The sequence below is a fragment of the Neolamprologus multifasciatus genome, chromosome 7, assembly GCF_963576455.1.
Source record: "Neolamprologus multifasciatus chromosome 7, fNeoMul1.2, whole genome shotgun sequence".
NCBI classification, from domain to species: Eukaryota; Metazoa; Chordata; class Actinopteri; order Cichliformes; family Cichlidae; genus Neolamprologus; species Neolamprologus multifasciatus.
The window spans coordinates 8,235,495-8,263,133 of NC_140445.1; the positions used below are offsets into that span (position 1 = coordinate 8,235,495).

General features: G+C 38.1%; 2 protein-coding genes and 1 long non-coding RNA gene across 4 annotated transcripts in view; 2 read left to right on the plus strand and 1 right to left on the minus strand.

The window, feature by feature from the left end:
• LOC146513692 (uncharacterized) overlaps window positions 1-19,761 on the plus strand; it is a 296,792-nt gene extending 277,031 nt beyond the window's left edge. Inside the window, exon 2 of the long non-coding RNA XR_014875359.1 lies at window positions 11,978-19,761. This is a non-coding gene — a long non-coding RNA (uncharacterized LOC146513692). The remainder of the gene's footprint in view (window positions 1-11,977) is intronic.
• Window positions 278-7,647, plus strand: syt19 (synaptotagmin XIX). Of its 2 annotated transcripts, XM_085168466.1 has the most exons (10): window positions 279-648; window positions 941-979; window positions 2,138-2,372; window positions 2,482-2,555; window positions 3,598-3,717; window positions 4,567-4,749; window positions 4,909-5,055; window positions 5,312-5,431; window positions 6,329-6,440; window positions 6,539-7,647. In XM_085168466.1, the coding sequence occupies exons 3-10, from the start codon at window positions 2,171-2,173 to the stop codon at window positions 6,844-6,846; spliced, it is 1,266 nt and encodes a 421-aa protein (XP_085024592.1). In that variant the 5' UTR covers window positions 279-648; window positions 941-979; window positions 2,138-2,170; the 3' UTR covers window positions 6,847-7,647. The 2 variants fall into 2 exon arrangements, with proteins under 2 accessions (XP_085024593.1, XP_085024592.1); XM_085168467.1 differs by lacking the exon at window positions 941-979 and having other exon boundaries at window positions 278-648.
• LOC146513702 (myosin heavy chain, fast skeletal muscle-like) lies at window positions 8,840-19,257 on the minus strand. The gene is made up of 39 exons (XM_085168457.1): window positions 19,051-19,257; window positions 18,832-18,975; window positions 18,573-18,729; window positions 18,455-18,482; window positions 18,266-18,374; window positions 18,079-18,171; window positions 17,933-17,996; window positions 17,753-17,851; window positions 17,569-17,672; window positions 17,331-17,469; window positions 17,086-17,204; window positions 16,753-16,902; window positions 16,491-16,661; window positions 16,074-16,374; window positions 15,896-15,963; window positions 15,717-15,804; window positions 15,497-15,614; window positions 15,291-15,414; window positions 14,551-14,687; window positions 14,206-14,461; window positions 13,874-14,116; window positions 13,608-13,784; window positions 13,369-13,514; window positions 13,183-13,273; window positions 12,687-13,076; window positions 12,463-12,589; window positions 12,232-12,350; window positions 11,674-11,870; window positions 11,410-11,593; window positions 11,158-11,323; window positions 10,950-11,074; window positions 10,529-10,837; window positions 10,235-10,438; window positions 10,021-10,146; window positions 9,768-9,938; window positions 9,577-9,681; window positions 9,355-9,450; window positions 9,110-9,241; window positions 8,840-8,938 (listed from the first exon to the last, which is right to left on the minus strand). Exons 1-39 carry the CDS (start codon window positions 19,255-19,257, stop codon window positions 8,918-8,920), a joined length of 5,805 nt encoding a protein of 1,934 aa, XP_085024583.1. The 3' UTR covers window positions 8,840-8,917.
• Window positions 19,762-27,639: the final 7,878 nt, after the last annotated feature.

Sequence of the window (27,639 nt, forward strand, 5' to 3'; positions counted from 1 at the left end):
AGGCCTTGCTGTCAGCAAGCAGTCCTGCAACATATTAGGTGACCATTCAGCAAGACGATTTCAAGGGAAGCGTTTTAAGACAAACAGGGCATGATCCTGGCTGACCTTTAAGCTGTTGAAAGTACGTTACCACTGTCATTTTATAACACCTGTATCTGCAGCCAGCTTGGCCACAGAGATGATAAAGCAGAGCTGTAACTGAACATGCAACTTAGAAAATGCTTATTTTCCAAGTTTCAATAATTCACTTCTGAAGTATCTAACCTGAACATTCAGTAAACAGGCCTGCAGAGGAATCTTTATGAAGAAGAGAGGCTGGGATCAGGTCACACTGAGCTAAGCTCTCTGAAATGTAATTCGTATCTAATCAAACCAGTCTGCCCAGAATGGTGTGTTGATAGTCATGTGTTAGGTGAAAGAGAGAGAGAGAGGGAGGGTGTGTGTCTGTGTGTGTGCGTGTGTGAGTGAGTGTGTGAGTGTAGAGTGACCAAAGTAGGAGCAACAGTTACATGATAAGGTACTAGTTTGAATTTCTCTTTGCAGAGAAGTTCTTTTGTTTCTGTGGAGATGTAAGCGCTCACACAGTGGATTTATAGCACAGGAAAAGGAAAGAAGAAAAAGGAGACCTCAGTTTTTAACTTATCACAGGTAAATATTTAACTGTCCTTAAAGCAATTTTAGCCACGATTCAAGCAGCAACAGAAGGTCTGTGCAGTAGTGAAGTGTATGTCTGTTTTTACCTTTTACCTGTCCTTTTAAATTCTGTGACCTAGCAACACATTGTATAATTGCCTTAGATTTTTACTTTGTCTTAATAGAAACATTAGGTACTGCTTTTTCCGTCATGTTGCACAGAGCAGGTCCAGTGCTCTTTGATGAAACAATTTCTGATAAGCATTTTTTAGAAAAGAGATACAGCTGTACTGTTTTTCTTCCCCAGAGGGAACGCTCAGATAATACCAGGGCATTTGGACATTTGGTAGGTATTTAGTGTGCACATGTCTAGAATTTTTGGTAAAGGTGCAGGTGTAAAACTTTGTTAATGCCACTAACTGTATACAACAGCTTTAGAAGAAAAATGATATAAAAATATACTGTTTTTCTTTTGGCAAATTAAAGAAAGTTGTAGAAAAATGTTCATCAGGTTCTGCTTTACTACATTCAACATGAAGGAAAACAGTAGTTAAGCTGATATATGTCTAGACTCATTTGTGCTTTATTATTATATATTATGTGCATACAATCCAGGTTCAGTGCCTCAAAACTGGACTGTGGATTCAATTAGTTAGGCCAAATTATAACAACAGTCACCAACAACTAGAACATTGTTTTTCCCTGCAATGCTTGTTTGATTTTCTCTCTGAGGACAATCCAGTAAATGGGTTTGTTTTTTTTTTACTTTTACTAAAAAGTTTTCAGCGAAAAAGAGCAATGAACAAAAGACCAGCCGAGATTTTAATTATTTGTCAATGATCTGTCACTGAGTGTCCTTTGCTATATTTTAATAATGTGTTGATACGTATTATTAGCTATTAGCCTAAAAATAGGAGAATACAATTTTTTTTTAAATCCAGTTCCCAAGTGTCCAAGTAACATCTTCAAACTTTATATTTTCATACACATGTAGTGTGAAACTGTAATAGATTAATCGACATTAATTGATTCTTCCTAACTAGATGATCATTTCAAAATCAGTGCTGAGTATTTTTGTAAATTTCACTGTTGGTTAACATCAGAAACAATGTATTGTTAATGTATACAGTGTGTAAAAACAATTAAGAATTTTAAAAAAAATCTATACAATTAAGAAAACACCTTTTCCATCTGGGAATGCAAGTAAATAACTGTAATTTGGAATCTTAATTTTAAAAAATAACAACATGCTTTACTATTTTTTCCAGCTTTTTTGTAACAGCAAATTTGAAAACTTGTGGATAACAACAATAATAATAATTTTGATTATAGTGCTTGTGTATACTGATGGATTAAACATTAATGTTAGTTTAATTCACTGTGGCATTACATGGATAGTACTGTATATTTTTTTTTACATACATTACATTACATACCTGCTATTAGCAGGTCCTTTAATCCACCCAGCTATGGTCCTCACATGCTCTGTGTTCCTGTATTGCAGAGGTATGTGCAGACCACATGGCCGCAGAAAGCCATGGTGACTCTTATAGACTACCCAGCTCCTATGGAGCTGTTTTCAAAAGCTGGAGAGCTGAGAATGCCATTTTCTGATGTGGTCAAATACTGCATTCTGGGTATCTCCATCATTCTGCTGCTGCTGGCTCTGGGCATCTTAGCCTGGCAGATCTACAGATTCTGCACAGAGAAATACACTACATACACCCAGCAAGATGCAGGTGAGTAGGAATTACATTACAGTAAGACTCAGTGTAGTGCATATTGACAAGCCAGAGTGACTGTGACACAAATTATTAAATGTATGGTTTTGTCTGTTTTCTGCAACAGGGCATAATGATTTGCTGTATTCAGACGAAGGGCCAACGACAACAGGAAACTACTCAGGAGCTCCAAGTACCAAAGTAAGAGGAAACTTTATCACAATTGAGCACTAATGTGCACATGGTCTTGACCAGACTGTATGAACCAGGTTAAGAGAAAATCCTGCTTCAAGGAATCTGCTGTCTTTCAGTTGATACTTGGGATTTGTGCATCTGAACAAGGTGAATCTCTGAAATGTAATATATTGCTGCTAATTTCTTTCGGACAGTTATTGAGTTACATGTTAAGATTCTGGAACAGAATTGGTGAGAAATTCAGGACATATTTAGGACTGCTTAAAGAAAAATGAAGTGAATTTTTCTGAAAATTGTAGATTCACGGTGTGATCAGGTAATGCCAATTTACTTAAACATGAGAATTTTCAGTGGGAAATTAGTAAAACAGGATGATATAAATACCACACAATTAAGAGTTTTACTATATTTTGTACCACAGAAGTCAGCATTTAGCATGTAACTCTACTAAGGACTGTTTTAGAGGACTGTCAGAGAGAAGGCAGATAAGTAAACCACAGGCTGGGTGGGGTGTTTGTGTGGATGTGTTTGAGAAGTCGGGCAGTTTATTTGGATAGTCTGCTGTTTGCTTCGTACCACATGACTGACCCGTGTCAGGAAAAGTTCTGCTGAGTGTAAAAGCTTCATGTAGAGTGTTATAACAAGGGCAAATGATGGCTAAATTAAGACTGATGAAAATTGAGGACCACAGATGTAAACCTGAATGTAGGCAGCATTTTAATGTAGTATTACAAGCTGAAGCTACTACATCTAAATCACCTTGAGCACCTTTGTGATAGAGCAGGCAATAACAACTATGATGCGAGTGAAGGACTCTAGTCTAAGGACAGTTATAAATGAATACCCTTTGAATGCTATGTACATGAAACCAGATCCATCATGACAGCGTGTACATGTGGAATATCTAAGTATTTCCTCAATAGATCTGAGTCTTTAAAGAGCAGAGGCTTAAAAATTAATTGTGCTCTGTGTTATAAAGGCTTATACAACTAGCCTGCTTTCTTTTTTAATTTCTGGGTAAATAGTGCGCATTTGTGTGTGCCTGCAGCTGGAGGATGTCAGCACAGAGGCCCACAGACTGAGTCGCTGCCTGTCTCAGCCCTCGTTTACCTCCTTAGCATCCACAGAGGCAGCCGGAGACAAAGAAGAGCAGGCAACTATTCAAAAGGTAAAACTGGTATTTTATCCAGTTTATATATTTTATTTTGGACAGACAGAAACCCAAGGTCCAGTGAAATTATTAATGAGAGACAAAACAGGAAGTATATTCTTTTTTTTAGTGCGGTGTTGCTCTGTTGGTGTTTCTACAGTTATTTAAAGATCCAAAATTTAAAGATTCATAAAACAACACCAGTAACATCTGGCAATGAGCACCAATTATGCACAGCTTAAATATGTTATGAATGTATCACTTTTTTTATTTAAAGTCTACTAAATAAAGCTGGCCGATTAATTAAGTGGTGTAAAATTGAGATTTTCCCATCATTAAATAGAGATGCCAACGTTTAGGTAAACGCTACAAGCTGCTCTCTTACTAGTAAACCATAAACATAACCACATGGTGGCGCCAAGAGTGAGTTTATAGAGAGACACGTTAAAAAATGCAGTGTAAGTATGCATACAGATACCCTTGCACTTGTGCATGAATTACACATATGCTTACAGATACATGTGTAGACTCCTTTCTCTGGCTGTACGAGCACCTCACCACAGTCATTAGGATTCATCTTCTGTCAACCAAAGATGTCTGAGCTAAATGTCCTGTAAATCCTTCTGCCATCTGTTTAGATATTCAGGATGAATCAGGGTGACTAAAAGATAAGCAGGTTGAATTTAGTTTTACATTCTTTTCCTAATGGCAAGTATTTGAGTATGTAACAGAAATTTAAACATCTTTTAAAAAAAATGTCCCATCAATCCTCCAAAAATAAGATTAACAGTAAATGACTGATGACACAGTTTCAGGCAAAATCAACTACAGTCTTTGGGTCTTTCCTAACATATCCTCTCGTACCAGGTGGATGGATCATTACGATTCTCCGTCTACTATGATCAGATGCAGTCACGTCTGGTGGTCACCGTGCTGCAGGTGGAGGGGCTTTTGGAACAGAGTGAGAGCCGAACCCTCCAACCATTTGTTAAAATACTGCTCATGTGGGCTGGATCAGAGGGCGAAGTCGAGGGCTTTAAAGATGAAGAGGTAAGTTTGTTGTATTATTATTTTCCGTGAACTTATTTTCTTCCTTTTCTTGATACATATTTAAAAAATACAATCCACGCTGTCTTTAAGTTTTCATTCAGCACAGCATCTCTGTACTAAAGACAAAGGTGTCATAAATTACTGGTGTGATCCTCTCAGGGGGAAGGCTTGTCGCCTGTTCTGTGGACAGTACTGCAGGAGTGGCGTACTCGCATTGTGAAAGGCAGCTGTAACCCTTTATTTGGAGACCAGTTCAGCTGTGTTTTACAAGAGGAAAAGCTTCATCACATCAACCTAAGGATGGAGGTTCTGCACTACATATCTCTCATTCTTAAAACATATTTGTTCAGGACTCAAACGGTATTGCTTGTACTACATCGTGCATGTAGTTTGCATGTTAGCTGTCACATTTCAAGGGCCAGAGAATTTAAAACCATAAGCACTACAGCTATGTTATAGTACTTTAGTCTCTTTTCACTTGTTGAGAGAAAAAAGTGTGAATGATAAACGTTTTTATCTGTTGTGGTGTAAATCATTTATCAGGTGTCTGTATGCATCTCAGGTAAGAGACTTTGATAAATTCTCCAGAAACACAGTGTTAGGAGATGTGAGGGTTCCTTTAGGACAGCTCAACATCTCCTACCCTCTGGAACTACAAGAGGATCTAAAGATACCCCAGAAGGTACTGCAGGGGGCGCACACACACAACACACAGCATGCACACAGGACTGGCTTTCAGTAGCATCTCAAGTAGTTGATGTTATGTAAAGGTGAAATACAGAGTATGTCAATATGATTATAAAACTATATAATAACTATATTTAGCCATAATAATAAAAATGAAAGCTAATATTCATTGTGTAACTGGAAATAATTAAACAGACATTTACAGACGTGATAGATGATAGTAAAAATATAATAGAGTACATTGTTATAACTATATAATCCTTCTTCATAGTCCACACAAAAATTGTTCCATTTTCAGAAAAGCAATATTTTTTGTTATTGTTTATAGTACCTATGCCTAATATTTTGTCTACAGCATTAATGTACCACGAGTGAGGCGAAATTTAGAATTGCACAGGTGAACCCAAAAGTGCATTTGTGTATCTAGAATTTTATTTTCCACAGAAAGTTTAGTTTAACTTTTACTGGTTTGTGTAATTTGTGGATCGTATGGTGTCATCATTATTGTCAATGATATTTCAATAACTGAACATGGCATCCGTCTATGCATCTATCTTACTATAATAATAAATTATTATATTGGGGCAATAATAATTAATGTAATATTTTTTTAATTGCTCAAAGAAAAGAAAATTATATTTGTAACACTAGTGCAACTGAAACCACAGGATGACCTTTGCCTCTTTAATTTAAGATCAAACAAAAGAAAAAAATGTTACACAGTAATAACTGTATAATATACAGTTATTACTGTGGCCATTTAATACATTTTGTGCTTATGTGGTGATTTTTAGCCCTGCTGAATACTGTCATTTATGTTTGTGCCTACAGCTATATCACTTTTTTTTTTAACTGTGCATAAATGTATATTATACTGATGCGTTCTCCAAAGGATCTTGTTGGAGAGGTGCTTTTGTCCCTGAAATTTCTTCCCACGTCTCAGAGGCTGGAGGTTGGCCTGCTAAAGGTCAAAACTGTCCTTTCTGAGATAACCCCAAATACAGGTAAATTTAAAAAAGACACCTTCACACAAAAAAGACGCCAGCTTTGATGCACGTACGGTTATAAATACATGTAATCTGTGTATGTGTGTGTTGCACAGCCCTGTATGCCAGGATCAGCGTCCAGTGCAATCAGTTCAAGCTAAAGTACCAGAAAAGCTCTACAGTGGCTCGGTGCCTGGTGACTGTTTTCAATGAGGTCCTCTTGTTCTCCTTGCCGGAGGTTCATCTGGAGCGGTGTAAAATTTTGGTCTCTATATATGAAACTCGCCCAACAAGCAAATCAGCCAAACAGCTGATCGGACAGCTGAGTGTGGGGAAGGAGAAGAGTTCAGAAGATGAGCACTGGACTTTGATGATGCGCTCAGTCCGTCAGCCAGTAGCAAAGTGGCATGGCCTACTGATCTGAATCCCAGCAGAACCAACGCTATCATCATGGATGTATTTGTATGTTTTTACCCTGAAAGCATGTGTATCAGACTGTTCAGGCATCTGCACTTGCCGAGGTAAAGACCAGACATGCTTGTCCTCCTGATCTCACAGTGACAGAAAACTTTATTACTCTCTGTACTTACTGCTACTCAACGGTAAACATGTGATGCTCATACAGTTACAGTTTGTAACAATGCTCCACTTTCTCAATGCCACACTAACATTACTCTCATTACTCAGTTTATGAGAGGCATTATCGACGAACTGTTGGTTTAAATGTTTATTTTGGTTGCTAAAGCAGAAACTGTACTTGTTGCTATCTACATGTAATTAGCGTGTACCTAGATCAGTACGAGAGGACTCGAAAAAATAATGAATGCCACAGTTATGATGATTAGTTGCTTTTTTATTTTTTATACAATGTGTATCTTTTAATCCACAATTTATTCTATGAAATGTAGTATATGAGACATTAACTTCACAATGTAGAATGCAGTTGTTTAAAACTTCCTATGAATCCTTAATAAATTCCATAATTTGGTAACAGTCACAATAATGTTATTGGAGTATTAAGCCATGATTAACGTGATATCATTTTTTGCAGAATGGCAATGCTGCTATAAAAAAGAGTGTTCTGCATATCACTCTTTTTGTATGAAGGGTCCAGCACAAGTGAATAATTTAAATAATAAGTGCTTAAAAGCACTAAAATTACAAGTATGTTGACTTTTTCTCCTGATAATCAACATGTCCTCACCCTGCTCTGTGGCTAGAGTGCACCATTTGTGCGCATGTGTGATAAATTGAACACAAGCGGGCGACTGTGTGCGAAGACAAAGTGTGTGAAATACTAATTACATTTACAGTTACATTTTAAGTATGAAATAAAAACATACATTAATGAAAAGTTTACAAAATAGCAAAATAAAGTGACCTGACAGAAAAAAATTAAAGTAATTACCGCAAATTTTAAAAAGAATTAAAAAGTATAGAATATGTTCCTTTGAAATAAGGCGATTCAGTGGAAGTGATTGCACAAAGCCACACGTGGAATATCAGCACCATCATAATTTCTTTGAATTTTCCAGTTGACTAATCCCAATAATTGAAGTTACCAAAAATGGAGAAATTTAAAAAAAAAAAAACTTTGAATACGTGTTTTAAAAGACTTGCTTCTGCTTTTAAGTCTCCTTTTTTAGGCTGTCAGGCAGGATGCTTTATCAGCCAATCCATTAATGAGAAAAGAAAAAGAAGCCAGAAATGAGCTGAGCGTGATTGGACAAAGGTTTAGGAAACCAGGGAGAATATCCACACAGCAAAGAGCAAAAACCCAAGGTCAGGTGAGTAATATACAGGTACAGTGTTGTATTGCTTTTATTTTAGCTATGCCAGTCTCATTCAGCTAGCATGTGCTTCACGAACAGTAACGATTAGTTTTGAAACCTCATTATGATTGTTATGCAAAAAGCCAGGCTCTTTTTAAAATGTGATCCAATGAGTAAAATAAGCTCTTTGTTAAACATTCTTCTCAAACTCAGTGTGTCACTTTTTTTCACTGCACACATTCTGTAGCTGAATTTGAAACTAATTATGTGGGGTATGTTTTTCAAGCTAGAGCACTGGATTACAAAGAAAGCTTAAAATACACAAGAATGCATTTTGAATGAAGTTATTAATGTTACCTATTTATTTATGTTCATGTTGATTCTTTAAGTGCAGATGGTTTTTTCCCTCCCAAACCACTGTCTCTAACTTCTTATCTACGTTCACGAGTCCCTCTGGAGTATCTTCGCTCTGAGTTGTTTGTGCTCAAAGTCCTAAGATGTTAATTGAGATATACTTCTATGTATTCATGCCTAAATTAATAACTGAATGCAGGATACCTCAGTAAAGATTCATTAGCACTTAGATTACCCGTGTGTCATGTTTACTTTCTTGTTTATTACTATGAAAATATCACAGACAGGAAATTGTGATAAAAAATATTTTATTGGAGTGTATTTCACATCATATTATATGATTAGAAATGCACAGTTCACACGTGTGCTTTATTCAGCTGCATCTTTTCCCTGTAGAACAAAAGAAAACAGTACATATGGGTCAGTGTGTATAAAAACGGAGCATTCAGTGAAAACAAATCAAATGATTGTCTGTAGCCATTTTTATGAAATTCGCAGAAGCAGAATTGGGATATTTCTTCTTATAACTTTGTGCAAAGTCTAAAGTGTGTGTACATTTACCTTGCCAGAGTCGCGGCTCTTAGCTCTCAGCTTGTTGACCTGGGACTCGGCAATATCGGCACGTTCCTCGGCCTCCTCAAGCTCATGCTGGATCTTCCTGTACTTGGACAGATGGACATTGGCCTGCTCCTCCTGTAACATAATAAGTCAAAATTTCTTAGTGTCCAAAACGCTGACAGTTTGTTTGCACAAAACTAAAATCTAACATAGAGTTGAGGGGTTTTTTTTCTGTGTGTGGTCCTTACCGCTTCCTCAGCCTGCCTCTTGTAGGCCTTCACCTTGAGCTGCAGCTTGTCAACCAGATCCTGCAGCCTGTTAATGTTCTTCTTGTCCTCCTCAGTCTATAAAAGAAAACACATTTTAAAAAATGTGATCCACTGGTTGCTGGAATAGGCTCCAGCCCCCCGCGACCCTGATAAGGATAAGTGGAACAGAATGGATGGATGTAAAATGTTAATGTGCTTTACCTGATAGGTGAGCTCCTTCACTCTCCTCTCATATTTGCGGACACCCTTAACAGCATCTGCACCACGCCTCTGCTCAGCTTCAACCTCAGTCTCCAGCTCACGCACCTTCAGAAAATTGAGCAAACTTTTAAAATTCACGGTTTATATATGTGTGTTTTCACACATATTTTTCAGCTGCACATTCTTCTTACCCTGGACTCAAGTTTCTGGAGCTGTTTCTTGCCACCCTTCATAGCCAGATTCTCAGCCTCATCCAGGCGGTGCTGCAGGTCCTTAACAGCAGCCTCAAGGTTCTTCTTCATCCTCTCCAGGTGAGCGCTAGTGTCCTGCTCCTTCTTCAGCTCCTCAGCCATCACAGCAGCCTGAAAAACATGACCTCAATTAACAGAGTGATGAAAACAAAGCTGAGTTGTGCCGTCGTAGTGGACATGTGTATAAACCTACATCAGTGATGGCCTTCTTGGCCTTCTCCTCTGCATTTCTTGCTTCCTGAACGGTGTCATCCACTTCACTCTGGATCTGAACCAGGTCAGCCTCAAGCTTCTTCTTGGTATTCAGAAGGCTTGTGTTCTAAGAAATGGAAAGTTTACATTTTAGGATGTTCATTTTAAGTTTGTCTAAAAAAAACCAATTAAAGTGTCTCTTCAAAAATGTTCACCTGAGAGTGCAGCAGACCAACACGCTCGCTGGCGTCCACCAGCTCCTGCTCAGCGATTTTGCGGCTTCTCTCTGTCTGTTCCAGAGCAGCTCTGAGCTCCTCAATTTCAGCTACCATGAGACCGTTCCTGCGCTCAACCATAGCAGCTTGTTCCTTGAGGTCATCCTGAGACCTGACAGCATCATCCAGGTGCAATTGTGCATCCTAGTAAAAAAGAATATCAAAATTATATTCACATGAATAAAAAAATGCACTTACACAGAATGTGTACAACAGCTATGTGCTCTATCATACCTTCAGCTGTGCCTGGATATTTCTCAGCTGTTTCTGGGACTCAGCAGCCTGGCGATTAGCATGGCTCAGCTGAATCTCCATCTCATTCAGATCACCCTCCATCTTCTTCTTGATTCTCAGGGCATCATTCCTGCTCCTGACCTCGGAATCCAGAGTGCTCTGCATGGAGTCAGTCACTCTCTGGCTGTTCCTCTTGATCTGCTCAATCTCTTCATCTTTCTCTGCCAGCTTCCTGTCTACTTCACCTTTGACCTGGTTGAGCTCCAGCTGAACACGCAGGATCTTAGACTCTTCATGCTCCAGAGTTCCCTAATCATATGAAAGAATGAATATGAAAAGATATTCATCTCTGCATTTGTAGATTTTACTTGTGTATAACTGAATATTTATTTCCAGAGGAGCTCCTCAGACAAAGATTTACCTCAGCCTCTTCAAGAGCTGTCTGGATCTCAGACTTCTCTGTCTCCACCTGCTTCTTGGCCTTCTCCAGCTCATGAATGCTCTTTCCAGTCTCACCAATCTGTTCAGTCAGATCGGAAATCTCCTCTGCAGAGGCATGTGTGATATTGTTTAGTCTTAAGACATTAAAAATGAACACACATTACTTGCACAGCATAGTAGGAACTCACGTTGCAGGTTCTTGTTTTCACGCTTCATGGTCTCCAGCTGATCCAAGGCTTCCTCATAGGAGTTTTTCATCTTGAACAGTTCAGTGCTGAGAGAACGAGCCTCCTTCTGAGATCCTTCCACCTCTGCCTGACCCTCCTCGTACTTCTGTTTCCACTCGGCCAACACCTATATATACATTCGATGCAGTTATTCACCCATACTAAGAGAAACCATGAGTTTGTGTCTTGTTCAAGCAAAGTAAATGATGGTACCTTGTCAAAGTTCCTCTGCTTCTTGTCAAGGTTAGCGGCCAGGCCATTAGCTCTCTCCACATCAATCATGAGGTCCTCCACTTCACTCTGGAGCCTCTGTTTGGTCTTCTCCAGAGAAGCACACTTGGAGTTAACGGCCTCGATCTGCTCCTCTGCCTCCTGAAGGCGCTGGGCCAGCTTTTTCCTTTAAAAAAAACAGTGTTTCAGTAAAAGCTTATTGTTTTACTTGTTTTTCGCTCACATTCTTACTAACTAAATACTCACTTGGCTTCCTCAAGCTCCTCAGTGCGCTGGATAGCATCAGTTTCATATTTGCTTCTCCACTGAGCCACCTCACTGTTGGCCTTGGACATTGAACGCTGCAGCTCAGCCTTGGCCTCCTGCTCCTCTTCAAACTGTTCCCTCAGCAGGTCACAGTCGTGGCGAGCGGATTGCAGTGCATGGGCAAGGGCATTCTTGGCCTGGTGTAAGACACATCATTGCATGAGCAAAATGTCGGAATCACCAACAAAAAACTATACGCACTTCACTGAAATATATATTTTTTTGTGGCGCCAGAGTCCGGCAGCCTCACCTCTGTCAGTGCGCCCCAGGGTGGCTGTGGCTACAATGTAGCTTGCCATCACCAGTGTGTGAATGTGTGTGTGAATGGGTGGATGACTGGATGTGTAAAGCGCTTTGGGGTCTTTAGGGACTAAGTAAAGCGCTATACAAATACAGGCCATTTACCATTTATGATGGATTCAAACTTGGGCCTTACAGCATAGGGATCACCTGCCCTGTCTGGTAAGCCATACCAGCCTCCATTGAAGTGTTTCTTACCTTAATCTCCTCTTCAATGTGTCTCTTCAGCTCCTCAATCTGCTGTGTGAAGGCCTGTTTGCCTCTGGTCAGCTGAGAGACGAGAGCTTCTTTCTCTTCAATCTGGCGACTGAACTCACCTTGTGTGAAAAAAATCATCAAACTTTAGTTTGTGTTCAGTTTTTCTATCGAAAACAGAAGATCACTATATAAGGACTAAGTTCAGATCACTTCATGTTGTCTTATACAAACCATTTTCAGTAAGCAGACGTGCTCTCTGTGCACCCAAATCATTGATCTGACGGACATTTTCATCATTTTTGGCCTTCAGTTCACTAAGTTGGTCCTCAAGAGTACGGCACATCTTTTCAAGATTTCCCTAGAGAGGGGGGAAAAGATTCATCAGTGACAAGATGTTATATCATCACTATTTGCTGGTGATTTAAGTATTAAAATAAATGGATTTTGTTGTTTACCTTTGCTTTAGCGACAGCTTCCATGTTGCTGGACAGGTCGTCAATCTCCATCTTGTATTCACTCTTTTCCTTCTCAAGCTTCTGCTTGACACGCTGGAGGTTGTCGATCTGCTCTCCCAGCTCAGCAACGCTGTCAGCCTGCTTCTTGCGCAGAGCAGCAGCGGTGGCTTCATGCTGCAGAGTAGCCTCCTCCAGGTCACGACGGAGCTTCTGGAACTCAGCTTCACGCTTCTTGTTCATCTCAATCTGAGCAGCAGTTGCACCACCGGCTTCCTCCAGCCTTTCACTGATCTCTTCAAGTTCCCTGGAGAGGTCAGCTCTCTGCTTCTCAACCTTGGCGCGAGCAGCACGTTCAGCCTCAATCTCCTCCTCCAGCTCTTCAATACGAGCCTGTTGGATTAGATGAGTGTCTCCTTTGAGTAAACTTTCAAATTTAAAGTACGACGCAGAAAATATGTATGGACTATCATTTGATGTAACATCATGTATCATTTACCTGAAGCTCCTTGATCTTCTTCTGAAGCTGGGCACCCATTGACTGCTCATCCTCAATCTTGCTAAGGAGCTGACTGATTTCAAAATCTTTCCTGTGAAAATAATAAGTTGCATAGTTGATAAATGTACATATTACGTCCAATCCTTAGAAGGATGCTTGTCATAAAGGGAGAAAAAATGAAAGTACTTTTTCAGTTTCTCATCAGACTGCTGCTTGTCATTCTCAAGATCCATAATGGATTCCTGGGCAAGCTTCAGATCACCCTCCAGCTTCCTCTTGGCTCTCTCAAGGTCCATACGAAGCTTCTTCTCTTGTTCCAGAGAACCCTCAAGCTGCACAATGACATGACTTTGTTATTCTCTTGTTCATGAAGAGGTTTCTTTTCTCTCTCTGTTTTGCCATCACCTGTGACATTTTCAACTTACATCATCAACTTGCTGCTCAAGCTTGGTCTTGGACTTGGTCAGAGTGTTGACTTTGTCTTCCTCAGACTGGAGGTCATCAAGAGTCTGCTGATGAGCCTCCTGAAGAGCTTTCTTCTCCTTAGTCAGCTTAGCGATGCTCTCATCTTGAGAAGCCATCTCTTCAGTCAGATTCTTCACCTACATTTGCAATTACAGTGTTATTACCATGTGACTGTATTGTTGTATGCATGTTGTTTAATCTGCTAGGTATAATCCAAATGTCAAACCTTGTTCTCAGTGGCATGTTTCTCCTTCTCTACTTTAGCCAAGGTAAGCTCCAGGTCATCGATGTCTTTCTTGAGCTCAGAGCATTCATCCTCCAGCTTTCTCTTCTTGCCAGTGAGCTCGGCGTTGATTTCTTCTTCATCCTCCAGTCTCTCAGTTACCTCTTTGAGTTTTGCCTCCAGCTGAATCTTGCTCTTGATAAGTCCCTCACATCTCTCCTCAGCATCTGAGAGATTCTCTGATTCCTAGTTTGCATTGGAAGAACACACATGAACACGTTAACATTTTATGGTAACAAAATAAAAGGGCACAGCTTCTCTTGATATCTACTTACAGATGCCACTTGGAGCTGCAGATCGTTCTTCTCCTGCAGAAGGGACACCATCTTCTCCTCTAGTTCCTTCTTCTTGGCCAAGGCAGCAGCCAGATCTGTTTTCATCTTCTCATAATTCTCCTTCATCTGCTGCAGCTCCTTCTCAGTTTCAGCACTCTTGAGCAGAGGCTTGATCTTGTAGTACACCTTCATCCATGGCCAGTGTTTGACATTCATGAATGAGCGGATGTTGTACTGGATGGTGAAGATGGACTCCCTGTGCACAAGAGATTTCCATTGTTGACAAAGTTATTTTTCACTGTTTTTATTCTGGCTCATTGCTCTTAATTGCTGTGTTCAACATACCTCCTCTCTGTCATTTTGACATACTCCTTTCTCATGAGGAAACCACGGCAGACAGCCTGAGTCATGGTGACCAGAGCTGCCAACTTTTCATCTCTCATCTCCTCAAGGGTACCCAGGAGACCAGCCTTGAAGAACACCTAAATGATCACAAGAGAGAATTATATTATAATAAGCATTCAATTAGAAATGATTCAGAAAGTATATGTACAGTAAATGTAAATCTACATCAGCTTTGGGGAATTTTATGAACGTACACAGTGAAAGGCTTGCTAAACTAATGACATGGTATTTGAGAAACCTTGTGCCTCCTGTGTGGACACATCTGCATTACATATGGGATTTGGCTTATTGTCTACCATACAATATCTCATGTGTGCACAAAGTAGCATAATTTATGTCAAATGAGCCACAAAAATAATAAGAATTTTTTAAAACAAAAAAGAAAACATAACGATAAATGTGTCAAATAGTTGATTAAATGTACTTTGAGAAAAAATTGGAAAATTTTGATTTGATCTTCATGTGTAACTATGATAATAAATCCAGGGCTATTGAAATTTGGGGATGGAAACTTGTTGATGTTTTACTTGAGCTTCTTTTTAGTTTTCATCCAGTTCACTGACCTTACCTCCTTCAGTTCTGTCCAAAAGTAATTGTTTTAAGCAGACAGATTTTTAAAAATTAAAAAAGTAATTCTATATTCATGCATGGATCTATAGTAATGCAATCAGGCTGTTTACCTTAGTGTGTCCAAATCTGTACTGGTCGTGATCAACATCAATTGATCCAAGCAGTTTCTCTGCAGCCTTCTTGTTGTCAATGAACTGGCCCTCAGGGATGACGCTGGCATTCAGTACCTTGTATCTTTTGTGAGAGAGTGATTTGTCAGTGTCAGCATTTTCTTATCATATTTTGAATCAAAAGTCCACGAGGATATTAATTGCACCTCTGTTTGAAGTCACCATAGAGGATTCTGCTGGGGAAACCTTTTCTGCAGATTCTGATACCCTCCAGCACACCGTTACACCTGAGCTGGTGGATGACCAAGAAGTTCTCCATCAGGCCTGTAGAACAAAAATGTTTGAGTTCATACTGTGAACAAACACTAATTTGCTGTTTTCTAATCCAAACCTGTGCATGCAGGCACACAAATTATGTTGGGTTACCTGGAGTCTTTGACTCGTTAGGGATCAGGCAACGCACAAAGTGAGGATGGGTGCTTCTCAGGTTTGTCATTAGCTTGCCCAAGTTCTCCTGTAGGTACACAAAAGTACATTTTTGTCATGAAAAGTAAAAAATAAAAAAAATGTATTATTTTACATTTAATTTACTTCTCAAACCTTACCCTGAACTGTGAAGACACAGTCTGCATGGAGCCACCCTTCTTCTTGCCTCCCTTCTTGCCACCAGCCTCTGTTTTTTGTTTGTGAATTGTAATTAAAAACATTGTGAGACTCGTAATACCAAACAAAACTTAATAACATGTAGAATATGGAAAATGTATGTTTTCAGTTACATCATACCTTCAACCACAGGTGGATACAGAAGAGACAGCAGTTTAACTGAGGACTTCTGGTACAGTTGCAGCACAGACTCATTCAGTGGGTCCTTGTTCTTATCCAGCCAGCCAGAGATGTTGTAGTCCACAGTGCCAGCATAGTGCACCAGGGAGAAGTGGGCCTCAGCCTTGCCCTTGGCAGGTTTTGGCTTCTCAAATGCTTTGCACTTGCCAAGATGCTGGTCATAAAGTTTGTTCTTGAAGGATGTGTCAGTTGCCTTGGGGAACATGCACTCCTCTTCAAGGATGGAGAAGATGCCCATGGGCTTGATGAAGGTAAAGAAAAGAGATATGTCACCAAGTGGCACTTTTCCTCTATTATAACAAAACTGACATAAAAAAAAAAAAAGATATAAGATTCAAACATGAACTTGAAGTATACCTTTTCAATAAGCTCAATGCAGGCAGCCAAGTCCATGCCAAAGTCAATGAACTCCCAGATAATACCCTCCTTCTTGTACTCCTCTTGCTCCAGGACGAACATGTGGTGGTTGAAAAACTGTTGCAGTTTCTCATTGGTGAAGTTAATGCACAGCTGTTCCAAGGTGTTGAACTGTGAGGGGAAAAAAGGGTAGGGAAAAAATCACTAAGCGGGATGTTATAATTGAAGTAGAGTTTCCCCATTTGTTAGCAATAAAGCTTACATCAAAGATCTCAAAGCCAGCAATATCCAGCACACCAATGAAGTAATTCCTTTGCTGCTTTGTGTCCAACATCTGGTTGATACGGATGACCATCCACAAGAACATCTTTTCATAGATGGACTTGGCCAGGGCTGTCACAGAGTTCAGCACCTAAAAAAATAAAAAGGGAAAATTTGATTGAATCACAAAATGCATTTAAGACCAAATATTTAACAAACATATACCTGGCAAATAATTATCTATTAAATCTGGTACATGATTATGTTTCATTTGATCCAAATACGCTCTGATTTAAGCAGCGCATGTTTTTTTTAACCAGTTTGTCTCATTTACCTGAGGTACAGTCTGTCCCTTGGTGACATACTCATTTCCGACCTTCACTCTGGGATAGCACAGAGCCTTCAGCATGTCAGCAGAGTTCAAACCCAGCAAGTAAGCAACCTTGTCAGCATCTGAAAACAGCAATTTATAACATTATTATACAGTGCATACATTATACAGTATGTGACAAGGACTTTTTAGTCTAATTGGCAACCATACTGCTCTTATTCACAAGTATTTTTGTACTAAGTACTCACCCTCTGTGCCATCAGGCTCAGCTTGCTCCTCACGCTGCTTCTGCTTGAACTTCATGTTACCATGATGAAGCACAGCACCTGTCATTTTGTAGATGCTCATCTTCTCCTCATTACTGAAGCCCAGGATGTCAATAGCATTCTGTTCAAAAGTGTCCACACGAAACACTGCATAAACACTTTTTTTTTCTTAAAGACACACCATCATTGATATTTTAATTATACATCAAATCTCACTCACATCTGTTGCTTCCAGCTCAACTTTGTCATCAATGCTGGCCACAGTAATCTGACCCATGCTGCACATGGGGAAGTCGTAGGGGTTGGTTGTGATGAGGGCAATTTCTGGAAAAAAGAATAAAACATAAGTGTTTAATAAATTATTTAAAATGAGAAGTGTGCAACAACTTGGTTTTGCTGCTTACCAAGCAGCTCTGGCTTGTGGTTTGTCATCATCTGGTAGAAGATGTGGTAACCTCTCTCATCGGGAAGCTGGAATGTCACTCTAGACTTCTCCAGCAGATCTGCAGATTTTGATCAAATTTTGAAGTCACAGTTTGTCCCAAAGTCAGATGAAGTACTCACATTGTGAATTTGTCACTTACATGTCTCAATATCAGCACTAGCCAGTTTGCCAGTTGTGCCAAAATGAATCCTGATGAATTTACCCTGTTTGGAACAAAAGGAGCTGTCAAAGTCACACAACAATCATAACACTATTTCTCCTATCTAAAGATCACTCCATACTTACGAAACGAGAAGAGTTGTCATTCCTCACAGTTTTGGCGTTACCGTAAGCCTCCAGCAAGGGATTGGCTGCAATAATCTGATCCTCCAGGGACCCCTTAAACCCAAGTTTAAGAAATATATGAGAAAATTATTTTTCTTACTGAAGTATATTTTGTAATGATTTTACTAATCTTATCACGTTTGTGTACCTTCATTTGGTTTGATTGCTCCTTCTTCTTATCTCCACCAACTGAGATAGTGGCGAAGTACTGGATGACACGCTTGGTGTTCACAGTCTTTCCAGCACCAGATTCTCCACTAGGTGTAGACAAATACTTTTAAGAGTTTGTTCGAAATGCTGAACTATTGTAAACAAAGTCAAACAATGTGACACTTACGTGATCAAGACAGACTGGTTCTCCCTATCTGTTAAAATGAAAAAGGAGTTCACTATGTATTTCTGTAGTTATCACCATATATATGATTAAATTTTTGATTTTTGAGTTAAAGGCATACCAGTAAGCATGAACTGATAAGCGTTGTCAGAGACAGAGAAGATGTGGGGTGGAGCCTCCATACGCTTCTTGCCTCTATAGGCAGAGACGACTTCAGAGTCGTACACTGGGAGCCACTTGTAGGGATTTACTGTGGCGCAGAACAACCCAGAGTAGGTCTAAAAGTGGTTAAAGAGATTTTTTAAAAAGTGGATGTTAATTAACAGTTGCTGTTAGAAGAGTAATTTTAAAAGTTTTGCTTCTTAGGAAGACAGTCTCACATAGATCATCCATGCTGCATAACGCTCTTTGAGGTTATACAGCACAGAGGCTTCATTGAGGTGGGTCATCATGGCCATGTCCTCAATTTTGTCGAACTTGGGAGGGTTCATTGGAGAGACGTCCTCTTCTTTGACTGTCCTCTCCTGCAACAGCACATTGATCACGATGAGAATTTGTCACATCTGACTCTCAGTTAACTCTAACTTTATTATACTGACCTCCTGAGTGTCCAAGACTTTGACAGTGACTTTGGCACCATCTTTCTTGATGATAGTACCCTTCAAGTACAGCTCTTTGGTATCAGTCACATAGCAGGCAGTCTTGGCATCAAAAGGTTTGTTCTGAGCCTCAATTCTCTCCTTCTCTGGCTTACGGAGGTAAACGGCAGCTTTGCCATAAACAGCCATCTCAGCGTCCGTACTCATGGTGGCGGTTTACTTCTATGATGTTATGACAAAAAAGTGTAATCTTAGACAAATATGTTAGAGTTATTGTCGAGTTCTACACCTTAACATCAAAGACAAATAATCCATCCATCCATCCATTCGCTTCCGCTTATCCTTTGCAGGGTCGCAGGGGGCGCTGGAGCCTATCCCAGCTGTCATAGGGCGAGAGGCGGGTTACACCCTGAACAGGTCGCCAGTCTGTCGCAGGGCCAACACACAGGGACCAACAACGATTCACACTCACATTCACTCGCACATTCACACCTAGTGTGAATTTGGATTTTTTCCAATTAACCTATCCCCACAAGCTGCATGTCTTTGGACGGTGGGAGGAAGCCGGAGTACCCGGAGGGAACCCACGCAAACACGGGGAGAACATGCAAACGCCACACAGAAAGACCCCGGCCTGATGTTGGAATTGAACTCAGGACCTTCTTGCTGTGCGGCAACAGTGCTAACCACCGTGCCACCGTGCTGCCCAAAGACAAATAATATAAAACATAAAATACTGACAATTTTAAATAGTTAAAAGTTGTCCATACCTGACTCTGTTTCTGTCAAAAGTATGTTATATTGCACAATCCTGTTGAACACATATGAGATATTGTCAATTACTAGGAAAATACTTGTTTTTAAAAAAGTAAATAAATGTATTTATTTAAGTACTATTATAGTAATAATGAAGATACTACCAGTTCCAAAGCAGATAGAAGACAAACCTACCACAAGCAAAAGTCTTCTTCTTCTACCACAGAGTGATGTGCTCTCGCGGACTGCTTATATTCAATGCAGCATGCTTACCCGACAAAGTTATATATGGGAGAAATGCCAAATGTGGTGTGGATACCAGAGTGAGCAGACATCCGCTGAAACACAGTGCAAGGACATACTGTACATCAGCTTTCACTTCTAAACATTCTTTAAAGCTATTTTTAAAGAAAGCAAAGGATTTCTCACTTAAAAACAATTCAAAGTATCATGTCCACATTAAAGAAACAAGGTGCAAAAGAAAAGGGGATTCCAAAAAAATGCTTTGTGTTTTTTCATGTTGCACTTGTGAAGCTGATTTATTTTATGAAGCACCTCCAAAACAATGATTCCCCCTGGTTGCCTTTGCCATATTTTACACTATATCAACACAGATTGTATTTCAGCTGTATTTTTCAGGACAGTGTCACACAGATGAAGATCTACTTACAGCTGAACTTTTAATGAAAACAGCTGTCTGCACAGGCTGCAAAGCGGCTCATTTTTCACTGACAGTGTATGAGTGTAACCACAACTCCAGTGTTTAGAGACTTCAAGTCTATTTTCTAATAATATTTGAAGATAGACTTGAACAGTACCTTATTGTTACACTTACACAAGGATTTACTATCATTTAATTCCATTGACCTGTGTAAACTTTGAGATATTTTTGTTTGTTTTTCTTATTAATTTCTGACTTATTTTGTTTGAGTATTTGTATTTGTAATATGTTCCTACTGATTTACCAACTAGATTAAGACGGGAAAGTAACCGCAAAAATGTCTGATTCTCATGAGCAGTTTAGGATAATGCCAAAGATATCCCACTTCTCTTTTGATACAATCACAACCTGAATTGCAAGCTAAGCTCATACATGATGCTATCTGAGACTCAGGATGCTTCATTAGAAGGATGAAGATATAAAAACATGAACATTTAAACTATAAACATAAACGGCTTATAATAAAGGAGACACTGAAACAATTTTATACAATTCAACAGTTTCTTTCTGTGTCTTAGGGTCATCTCTGGAATGCCATAAATCCAAGTTGGCCACAGCTGTTGCCATGCCACACCGATTAATTAGAGATATATGTTGGAATGGCAACGTTCAATGCTTCAAGTGGGAATGGTGTGTTGGAATTTATTAACACTAGGTCAAGTCTGCGGTGCCAGACCAAGTGGAAGGTCAAGTTTTTACTGTAGGTTAAGGATGGCAACTAAACACTGTGAGAAATGAATATATATATATATATATATATATATATATATATATATATATATATATATATATTTTTTTTTTTTTTTTTTTTTTTTTTTTTTTTTTTTTAACGACATCCCACATAAGAGCTTGCATCCTCATCTGTACTCTGTGTCTATTTTGAAACCATTGCTTACTTTTTGAGCCCTGCTGACAAGCTGCACTCAGTGGAGAATCATATGTGGGGCAATAGCAATATTATTGATAATTATGGTAAAAAATAAATAAACAGACAAATGCAGGACAATAGTTAGATTTTCCAGACTGTTTCTTTAAAAAACCTTTTTGAATGAGCTATCAATAATGTATCAAACATATACAATTAGCATTAATTAATATTAAAATATACTGCATATTTACCAAAGTATATAATAATTAAGGTGTTGATATTCATATTAATATTGATAATCTGACCACAAATACAATCTTCCACAGCTCACACAGACTTGAATGCACTCAGTGTGTTTGCTTACAAAGCATGCGTTAAATATATGACATAGACCAAACATGGCCAGGAAGGCAGCTCATGGTTACTTGAGTTCAGCATTTGTCGCTAGTACGTGCATCAAATGTTTCATACTTCCATCAGCAAATGCACACTGTTAATAATCCCCACTTAAATTAGCATGAATATAAATTTATAGGGGTTTTAAAAACACAAAAACACACTTTGCATTCTGTCTTTCTAATTAAAAATGTTAATTTTATTTGATAAATTTATAATATATAAATACTAGGATGATTCGAGTGATGTAGGTCCAAGCAAGAATATCCAGATTTTTCTGTTTGATTTTCTTCTCCCTAATTTGCATCCTCATATGCACCCTGTGTCTGTTTTGAACAGGAATATTGCTTGCTTTCTGCCACCTGGGGCCAGGCTGCACTCAGCTGAGATTTTCTTATGTCTATAGAAAAAATGTTATTGTTAATTACAGCAAAGAATAAAAAGACAATGCAGAGCAATAGTTAGATACAATATTTTTATTAGAAAGCTTTTTGAATGAGCTACTGATGATTTATAAAACATATGCAATAATAAGAAAATTTAATGCATATTTACTGAAGATTAAACAATTTGTCTAATGCATTTTTTATAAGTGGAAAAAAGTTATATACATATATTTATAGCTAATTGTTTAATTATTTAATATTTTTATACACTTCATAATTTTAAAAGCACATAATTGTTGGGCCAGAGTGATCTAACACATCAATATATTGCACAAACAGCTTTCACGTCTTCTACTACATACACAGTTATGAATGCATTCAGTGTGTTTGCTTACAACGCATAAGTTAAATATATAACATAAACCAAATATGGTCAGGAAGACAGCTGATGGGTACATGAGTTTAGCATTTGTCGCTAGTACGTAGATCTCATGTCTCATGTTTCCATCACCAAATGCACATCCTGAATTGTTCATAATCCCTACTTAAAATAGCTCATGTCAAGTCCCTTGTCAAATGGTTGGACCAATTAATGTAAAAACACACATTTCAAACTTTTGTTAATGGATATATTTTTAATTTTAATTAAAAATATTAACAAACAAAAAATTATTTTTAAATTGTCATCAATAACTTGTAATATCATTGTGTAATAGTTTCATAATAACTAAATTACACAAATAATTTCATGTGATTAACTGTAAGAGATATCTCTCAGGCATTCACACCTATATGTCAACCTATTAACACTTCAACCGACTCTGCAGACACAGCTTCAAGTCCACTTTTGGCACATGCACATCACTGCAGTTTGAATGTCAACCTAATTCCACTTGTTGTGCAATACAATCACTGAAATGTCAAAGTCTTTAGTATGACAAACTTGATATTTCGACATGAAATTTTCACTCAGTAAAAACACAGTCTTGGAATTTGGATTCTCTAATGTTTATTTTGACACTTGAGCTGGTCAATAATACTTTTTAATGGAAATAATATATATATATGTGTGCATGTAAGAAGCTTTCATGGCAAACCTAAGAAATTTGGCATTTAGGTATCTTTGATTAGCAAGTCAAGCTCTATCATGTGGTGTGTTTAGGATCCCAACAAACTAGATGAGGCAATGGCAACAATGTGAACTTGTCATCGAGCACATACAAGACAAATATATTACATTTCCAACTCTCTTGCTAAGTAAGTGCAATAATGATAAAAACGAAGCTTAAGTTTGTTTTTCTAATCTCAAGCTTCTCATTTATTTCACTTTCATTTCAGTGGGGTTTTTTTGGTTTCGGTTTGGAACTGACACACTTCATTTTGGCATGTCTGACAATTTTAGAAACTTTGACACACATATACTATGTCCCTTTGCAACATATTTTTCTACTCAACAAAAAGAACCTCTAGAAAAAACTGTTTTGCAGAATATACTCAGAATTTTTTTTCTTTGTTGTAGTTTTTATCATATGTTCCTTTCACTGTAATTAAAATGTTTTCCTTTCTATGTGTATAAGACCCAGATTTTAGAAAAGTGTTTGTCCAGCAGAACCAGTCAAAATGTGGAGCATTGTCTCAATTTGTGGGACAGGGGAACAAAGAATAAAAATGCTATGAGGTTCCACAGAAAGAAGTTCACCCTAGGTGTGGTGTGGATGATTTATACTAGGGGTGTCAAACTTAAGGTTCGTGCACCACATCTGACCCATGAGATAATTTCATATGTCAATTATTAATGGCCCGTTGGTATGTGAGAATCTTCAGCCCTGCTGAGAATCCATGCTGACAGGGGTGGGGTTTTATGTTTTATTTTGATGGGCACACCACGCGACCAATCCCACGTGAAGACAGACTAGGATCTTACTATTATGTGAATGAAGGAAGGGGGGCAGAAAGAGGAGTTGGCTAAAGTGATACCAATTTTTATTTTTCAGCTATTTCCATTGTGGAGGACAAAAGGTTTTAAATTTGTCCAGGCCTATGAAAACATTATACACCTTATACACAAAATCTACAGTTCAAAATTGAATATTACATAAAATAAGCTTTATACAAGTGTCTTTGAATAGCTCAGTGTCTGAGAGTCTAAATTAGTCTCACAGACTTTAATGTGCACTTGAAGCTATTTATAATTCTTAATTTGGTTGATCTTGTTGGTTGCTTGCCTTGATAGTCAAGGCAAGCAACCAATAAATGCTGCCTAATTCTTAACTTTCCTGTTGTCCTCCTCTTTCATTGATTGTGGTTTTCCAGTGTTGCTGTCTCCTTCCTTCCTTTGCCTCCACCATGGTGGGGTGGACGTAACACAAGTGGGGGCTCGTCCGGGATCTTTTTATGCTGTGGACAACCTAAATTGATGAAATTGTGTCGTGAGTTTAGGGTGGCTATGTTTCATGGTTGCGGTTGAAGATGAGTTTTGACCTGCTTAATTTTGCTAATCAACCTAGCGTTGAAAAGATTGACTTGTGTCGCAAAGACGACTTGTTAAGTATTGCTTAACAGTGTAACAGTGGTGTGCACTTGAAGCTATTTATAATTCTTAATTTGGTTGATCTTATCCTCACTACAGACAAGCATCAATTTTGGACTTTTAACAATTTTCATAACCTTTACAGCCTTTCCTACCTCCCTTTATATTACAGAAAGAAATTAAGCAATAAACAATTAAATGGCAGAAAAGTTTGTTTTTCACTTTCTACTATAGAAATTTCAGTTTCTTTTACCACTACAGTTAAAAAAAAAAACAACAACAAAAAATGGACAGTGTGGGGAATGAGCTACAAGAACTTTTTCTGTAATTTTACACATTTAAGTCCATCGAGTCATACTGACAGATTTCTTTCTTCGTCACAGCAGCGTTTTCTTTATCATGTAGAAAAACTGTTAAATATGTGACTTCTTAGCCATATGTTCTGGACCTGCTCTGATTTGAACCGGTTCTGGGAATTAGTTTTTAAAGCTCTTTCATATGTGTGTGGGAAAACAATTGATCCTAATCCGATGACAGCAGTCTTTGGTGTACTCCCAAACCAACACGGGATAACTTCTTACCAAATGAATGCAGTGGCTTTCTCATCTCTCCTGGCATGCAGGCTAATTCTTCTTAAATGGAAGGATTCAGGTCCGCCAGTGTTTGTTCAGTGGGTGAGAGAGGTGATGAGGTGTTTGCAGATAGAGCATTTGAGATACAGTTTGAGAGGGTCTCAAAGTAAATACTACAAAACCTGGTCATCCTTTGTTGAATATGTGGAGAAGTTGTCATTTACTGAAGTATGATGTAATACTGCTTTTATCTGGGTTTGGGTTTTTTTTCTCTTTCTTTCTTTAAAGCCACCTACTATATGTAGCAAGCCAAAAAGAACTGCGCACAATGCAGCCCCCCTTTTATTTATGTATTTATTTTATTCTATTTTTGTTTGTTTTGTTGTTGTTTTTTTGGTGGGTTTTGTTTTTTGGGTTTTTTTTCTGTTCTTTTGTTTGTTTGTTTGTTTGTTTTTTTTGCCTTGTTCACGTGATAGTACTTTTTTTGTATGTGCCCATAGATTACACATTTTTCTGCATCCAACTGGTTTGCCACTGCGTGGCGTAACCAGTTTCACAATGGCAGTGTTTGTAATCGCAATTCGAGTTATATTTTTCTGTACCTTTGTCATATTGGAAAATTTTAAATAAAGTTGTCAAGCTTTACTCAGAAATATATATATATATATATATATATATATATATATATATATATATATATATATATATATATATATATATATATATATGTGTGTGTGACTTCTTCACACTGACTGAAAAAAGAGTTTAAATGGTTCAAAGTGGGCCATATGTGGCCCGCAATGTAAAATTCTTTTCACATCCCTGATTTATAACATTAACTGATAAAAGATTAATTGATATTTAATTAACTATTTACCATATTACATTACATTTCTTACTTCTGTTGCAAAAAGCCCCAAAACATTAAGCAAAGGGATTGTGGCTAACATTTACTGTACAGTTCTATTCATTAACAATATTTTTATTTACTGACAGAAAGAATATTTAATATAAAGGTCAAGTGATGATCTGTGACAGAAACATGTTACAAACAACTGGTATTGTTTTATATTTCTCAAGATCCTTAGTACTTCTCAAATCAAACGGTTATGCTTGACGTGCATTAAATCCTTATATTAGCTACCTTTCACAGATAAAGAAAAAAATACAGGCAAAGGATCAATTTAAGGGCAACCATTTAATCTTTATTGCTTCAACATAAACCATATCACATTATATGATACAATAAATTGAAATGTAGAACAATTTACATATAATAATATAAATAAAAGAGAAAGTGTGTTTACTGCTATTTGAGATATTGTCTAAACTGATATATATATTTACCTTGCCAGAGTCATATCTCTTAGCGCTCAGCTGGTTGATCTGAGACTTGCAACATTAGCATCCTCCTCATCCTCCTTGTGCCCGTACTGGATCTTCCTGCACTTGGACAGGAATTCCCTGGAATACAAACACAGCAAAATATTTAAATGTTCAAAACATGTAAATGTTGGAAATGGACCTTTAGATCTATTGTCCTTGGAAAAAAATGAATATTTTTACTCACATTTTAAGTTATAAATGCCTTTTTAATTAATTCCATAAGTGTGCTTGTCCCTATAACATCATCTCATTTAATTGCTGATATTTTAACACTCAGTGGATTTTAGTGTGTTTTATTTTACAGTGATTGCTTTAAAAACCAAATTGCATGTGGGGAAAACGCTTTTTTGTACTGAAATAAACAATTATACTTGAGGTTTTAAACAGTCTGACTGAATACACTCAGTGGAGGTTGGTGACAGTCGATTTAATGGTCTGAAGGAGCCGATTCTGTTGTTATACATAATAGAGGGTTTAGTACTTTTTTTGAAATGTACAAAATTCTGGGCAGTTTTTCTGTTTGGAAAGATTTAGGTCATTTGTTCTAAATAATAAACTGATATAGAAATTGTATAGTTACTGGGGTCTTTTGCATGCAAATGCAGGCACATATGTATTATTGTAAAATATTTGGAATGACTTTGAGCAAAGATTTAATTTGATGTAGTTCATTTTAATTCCCTTCAGGTTAATGTAGTTTCAGAAAACCTCCATGTATAACATTCTAAACTAATTTGACTTTCCAGGAATATCCAGTGTGCCCCAGTCTCTGCGAGAACTTTTGGCCTTCACTTTTGCGTGAGTGCGGTTTAGTGTTCAGAGTGCACAGAGTCTGTGTGTGCAGAATGTTTTAGGGCTCCACTGTCATATGGAGCAAGGGTGCCACATACAAGGGTGGCTGTAGCTCAGGTGGCAGAGCAGGTCAGCCACTAATCAGAAGGTCGGTGGTTCGATCCCAGGCTGCCTCCTGGCTG